Genomic DNA, 6000 nt, shown 5'->3' with positions numbered 1-6000 from the left:
ACAACAATTTCAGTGCCCAAATTGCTCTCTAGGTGGGTAGTTATCACATGTTCATTGAAAATATCTAACTTTGCTGCTATTAAAGTCTTTGCAGAAGATATGAGACCTCCATAGGCCTCCTGCGGTCTGGCATAGGTTGAGGCCTCACCCCGTCAAGCTGTGATGCATTGCTGGTTCTGATACATTTCTTCAGGGATATATGCTTTATAGTGCATACAGTGGATTAGTGCAGTGTATTTGCTTTCACGGGGTTTGTGTTCCTATATAACTTGCTTGTAATTCTGATGGTTCAGCCTACACAAAGAGCACTGCGTGCTTTCAGTATGTTTCTCACATGGATGATTAAGCTTTCTCCAGTACTCACAGACTACCTCTCTGTAGCACCGATACAGAGCTGCTGGATGAAATTATACCATTGTTTTAGCCTCTCTTTTCTTCCATTTATTTATTTATTTATTTACATTTACACCACACAGTATTTGGCATAAGGACTGTTTCTTCCCATGTTCAGATGCAGACACCCTAAATCCACCTGCAGCAATAAAAAATACTTCTGAACTGTGAGACAATTGGCTACCTATATGTCAGGAACAATTACAGACAAATGTCATTCTCTTTCTTTACAGAGAAAAGTTAAAGATATCTTACATGAAATGTTATGTTACTAAGTAATACCCACCATCACAGCCAAATCTACAGGGAGGTTCTGGGTCTGCAAAAGAAAAGCCTCAAACATTAATGTGACATGACGATATTTATTGATTCTAATTAAGGTTAAAAAAAAGGTTCACAGCTGTCAGATAAAAATATCTGCAGAGCCTACTGAAAAGGGAACTTAAGAAGGAAACCAAGGGAGACAGTCACCACAGAGGCACTTGAGAAAATGCTACAGTTATAAAAGGCACAGACTCATCACGCACACAGCATACATATTCCTGCAAAGCAAAGTCACTTTTTTTCCTTTTTTTTCCAAAATGCAGAGGCAAGCATCACTTCACATCAACCTGCACATGGTCACAAGAGACACACTAGAAGCAGCAGTCTATGACAGAGCCTAAACAATTTCACTGTAGAAATGCTTTGAAAGCAAGTCTGCTTTGGCCATCTCATTTTTATCTCTGTTTAAGAATGGATGGTTAGATCAAGGTGATCTTACGGTGGAGAAGTGAGAGAGAATGTAAATCTATTTAAACACAGGTCAGGTTTATTCATGAGCATCTGTAATCTCAAATTTAAGTGGGTTTGCTTCTTGCCTGAGAACAGTGGCAGTTTTGTTGTCATTTAATTCTTGGTCCCCTTTGCATCTAATCATTTCTGTAGCACACGCAATTCCTTCTTCCTCAAAAACATTCTTCTTTCATGTCTCAATCAAATAAAATAAAATAAAATCATAAATTCTGGACATATGTAAAATCTACCTAAAGGAGAAATAGTCCCACTGAGGAAAGAGGGAAATTATTTTAATAGAAACCCCTAGCTTCTCCACCAGGTCTTGGGATCCAGTCGTGGACAGTGCTACGACATATACTTAAATATGATTAATGTATTTGTCTTACTGACAGCAGATATGCTAATTGCAATCAAGATTTGCGTTGAGAAGAAAAATGTATTAGTTAAAGGAAAGACAAGGGGCTACCTCAGACTGCTCACTTCCTAGTTAGTATTGAACAGCCTGTACAATTAACTTCCCAGTACTCTGGTTAACACAGATTTTTACGCCACATCTTGATGTCCTGTGCAGTAAGCAGTTACCATTACAACAGTCGACAAGCAAGTAAACCATTTTTTTCTTTTTTCTTTTCTTTTTTTTTTGTAGCAAACTCTAAAGATCCTTAAAATATATACAATTAGACAAATTAGTTTGTAAGAGACAGATACAGATATTTCCATGGTTGTGCCTATAGTGCATCTTACTAAGCTGGTAAACTCTGGAACCTTCATGATTAACAGATTTCTCATCAAACGTGTTAACAAGTTAAGAATATAGCATAGCACTACCAGTTGCCTATTACACAGATGCAATCCCTCTCTTTGAGGGTTGGCATGAGAGTAAGCTAGTGCTAACAGTTCCCTCTAGCCATGAGAAAGCAGCTTCATTCTCTACCTGTATTTGTCATCAATGAGTTTTCTGGTCACACTGACATACACAATGTGCCACATTCATTTTATGTGAAAGATCTTGAGGAAACAACAGCAAACAGCTTCTTATCACACAGTGGCAACAAGTTCCACAGCACAATAGGACAACGTGGCTATGGAGACAAAGAGACCAGTCCTAATACTTTGGTAGTCTGGGAGGAAGAAATCAAAGACTTTGCTGTGCTAATACATATGCAGCAAAAACAGACCTGCCGGCTCTGTAAGTATTGGCTAGAAACCTCAGGGGATCCAAACTTCCAATTTCATGTCAATCCATCTGAAATGCTTTGTGGTTTCTTTTGTTGGTGTTTTGGTTTTTTGCATTTGTGTTTCATTTTAAAACTAAGAATGAGAAAGTTTTATATCAATACATACTCATGAAAAGCTTTTGTTGTATAATTCAGTTCAAACTACACCTAAATTTGTTTTTTTCCTTGAGTTTTCTGCTTCTATGGCACAGAGCAATTTCTTGTTAGACTAGAAAAAAGAAGTGACAGATTCAGGAGGAAAAAAGACAAATACACATTTTGCACATAAATAAAAACAATTTGCCCTCGTTAATCTCAAAGATTTACTCCCCTTTCTAGACATGCAGACTATTTCTAGGGCAGAAATAGGACTTGAACTCCAGCGCTGGCAGTGAAATGATCTGCAACGGTAGCGGTTCTTTATATGTTAAGTATTTGTTCAATATACAACACTTAGAAATATTGGCCAAGATTTCAAGAACATCTTCCCAGATTTAGGTTCCCACACTTATTTTCAACCAGATAACCATCTGAGCTGCAAAAGCTCTGAACTCACACAGCTCCCATTCTCTGGGTTTCTAATTCATTTCGTAAATAATTCACAGAGAAAGAAAAGCCCATGCAGAAACACTCTGTGGTAGGCAAATGTCCTTGCCAATTAGTGCTCGGTGCGATACAATGAGGAAGGCCATACGTACAGTGCTGCACTGTTCTTCTGACTTAAAGATCTTTATGTCTGAAAAGTTCCCCCGTGTATTTTAAAAGGCTGTTATGAGGATATTCATTTGTGATAAAATCCAAGTTGCTGCTACAAGAAGATTTTTAACTGGCACATCAAGATAAAAAGAATGAAACCTAAGGGCCAGAAACCGATGCACCGCTCACAAATATTACAGCTTTATAGGTAGTTCGGTGGATTTCCATGGGACTATTTGGAGAGCAAAGTACTACTCAGCACAAGCAAGGACATCAGATGCTGGCCCAGAAAGTCTGCGTGAGACTGATGGTAAATTTCCTCTACTGTCTGTTCATTCCCCTTTGCTGAGTATATTATTATACTTTATACTTCTCTTCACAGCTTTTTACTGAAATGCAATTGGACTTCTTTTTTTTTTTTTTTTTTTTTTGCAAATAAATTACCACTGATTGAAGGCAGAAGTGCAGCAAATGGACTCAGAAGAATTCCATCCAATTTTTCTCATGCACCGTGCCAAATCCTTTTCCTAATTATACCTCTGACTTCCTCTTGTCATGCACAGATGTTAAACAGTAGAAATACTGAGATGGCAGGCTAGCATCTAAAGTATTGCTGGGGTTGATGATTTCTCTTCTGGCTTTTTTCTCCACTTGTCTCTTGCCCTTCTTCCCCCTTTTCTTTCTGTTTCGCATTGTTTGAAAGGTATCAAGCTAGGAAGGGCAGAAGCACTAGTATGTGACTGTCTTAGCCATGGTTCCCTTTGATCTTTTCATCATTTAGATCCCTGATTAGTCACCAGCAGCGCGCAGTCAGTACAACACTGCACAGCAGGTAGAAGTGGAAGTGCTAATCACGTCAACATGGTTGTTAGGAGAGACTGGAACTCTGAATCAGCTGAGCTGTGTTCAGCATGAAGCAGTGCTGAGGGACAGATAAGGGTATTATTTGTTATGCTAAAGCTACATTTCTGAACCCATTGTGCCCTACTAGGCAAGAGCTACCCTCAAGGTGTTCAAAATACAAATTTAAGCAGTTGAAAGAAAGGAAGGAGATAAGAAAAAGTGCTAAAAGTGTTGTATGGACAGCTCTACAGCTTTCAGGGATAAGCAGAAGTAATTCTCTTGCTATCTTGCAGTTCCCTTTAGGGAGCTGAAAAGGTAGGAGAGGCTTGGAGTCAGAAAGAAGTCAGATGGTGACAAAGGTTCAAAATGCTTTGTCTGTATTATCACATTTAACCTAAGGCCTCTGGTTCACACTCAGGCCCAACAGCCTGACCAGCCATGCTGCTCACTACATCGGGTGTTGTCTGGAGACTGTTGGTTTTCCAGGCCAAGAAGGTCTGATCCTGGACAGGGATAACTCAGACACAGATAAGAAGCCTGAAATTCATCTTCATTGCAAGAGGCAGTAGAAACATTCTCCTTCAACTTACTGTAGGACAGTGACACCATTGGAAATATTAACAACCCGAGGCCACACTTGCATAGCTGGGATGAATGCATTTAGGCCACTATTTGATAAAGTAGCCTGACTTGTTGTTTAAATACTACCTGGGCTCTGGACATTTGAGAGAAAAAAAATCACTAAAAGTATTCTCACAAAAAATTTATATTAACTGACCAATTATTCTTTAAGCTATGGATTTCTTTTCTCAGTCCACCACAAAGGAAGGCAGAAGTGTTTTTTTTTTTTTTGTTGGTTTTTTTTTTCAACTAAAGATGGAAGTGCCAAGAAGACTCATAATTCAGGGCCTGATTATGATATATGTGTAAAAATCACTGGAAATCTTATCAAAACAGGTATTATCAAGGCATTTTGTCACCTGTGTTCTGAGATCTGAATGAAAACCTCAAGGTGATAATTCTTTGCAAGGTTTCCTAGAAATTCAAAAACATAAAAATTACTGCTAGAAGGAGGCCTGGATTCAAGGGGCTCTTTTTGAATATGGATCCCCTTCATTTACCCTCCCCTCTAGAGTCTTCTCTCTACTGTTTTCTCCTCTTCCCTAGTTCTGGCCTGTCTTTGAAGGCAGGGAAGTATATGCCAAAAAAACCTCAGAGAAAAAGAAAACTGTGAGTGTGAGGCTTTGCACTGGCACATTTTTCAGTTTCGAACCAGAAGTCCCCTTCTGTAGGCAAATAACCCTGCAGCAGCCACAGAGGTGAAGAAAGTGGAAAACCCAATCAGCTTTAGCAGTCCTGGTACAGATGGCAAGTTTCTCTCCCAAAAGGTGGTTGTGATGGGCAAAGCTGGAACATCCTGTGGAGAGAAAACATCCATTGCCAACATAACATCTCCATGGCAGGATACATATAAAAAGATTCTTGAGCAGAAATAGAACTAGGCTGAAGCCATTCGTGTTATTAAGAAGTACAGAAATGTAAGTTTTCTACTCAGTTAAAAGGAATAGGAAGAGGCACATGAAAAAGAGTAATTGACCAGTTAAAAAATGCAATTCTTTCTGATCTGATGTTTCAGAGTTGTTGGATGGATAACTTCTCTTAGTTTCTCCTATTTTCCTTTAGAGAAGGGCAGTTTTGTTAAGTAAGAAAGATTATTGTGGCTTTGGTTTCAAAGCTTAAAAAAAGCCACTGTTTTTTGTTTTTTTTTTCTCATCCACAATACCAAAGATAAAATAATAATCCATTTAATCCACATAAAAACTTACAATCGATTCAGGTTCTGGCTTCCAAATTTCAGTGTCTGGGATTTTCCTCATAGCAAACAGTACCTGAAAGTAAATAGCATTTTGTAGTAAGCACCACTTGTCCTTTGAAGGGGAAAAAGGCAGGCTTTCAATATTTGTTTTAAAATAGCATGATTAAGATAACAATTCAGCACATAAATCTCTGTGTATTTAAATTTTAAAGAAAATGTGATATTTTTACAACACATTTCTGGGGAGGCCAAATATTT

At 38.4% G+C, this 6000-nt stretch overlaps 1 protein-coding gene across 1 annotated transcript in view; it reads right to left on the bottom strand.

Annotated features, from left to right (window-relative positions):
* Positions 1-439: 439 nt before the first annotated feature.
* MAOB (monoamine oxidase B) overlaps positions 440-6000 on the bottom strand; it is a 53048-nt gene continuing 47487 nt past the window's right edge. The window contains exons 14-15 of the mRNA XM_031594599.2: positions 5753-5815; positions 440-5343 (exon numbers count right to left, since the gene is read on the bottom strand). Of these exons, the coding sequence (XP_031450459.1) occupies positions 5188-5343; positions 5753-5815 (219 nt within the window). The 3' untranslated portion in view covers positions 440-5187. The remainder of the gene's footprint in view (positions 5344-5752; positions 5816-6000) is intronic.

The sequence above is a fragment of the Phasianus colchicus genome, chromosome 1 (genome assembly GCF_987193195.1).
Source record: "Phasianus colchicus chromosome 1, bPhaCol1.hap1.1, whole genome shotgun sequence".
NCBI lineage: Eukaryota > Metazoa > Chordata > Aves > Galliformes > Phasianidae > Phasianus > Phasianus colchicus.
This window is presented reverse-complemented; position numbering and strand designations above follow the sequence as displayed.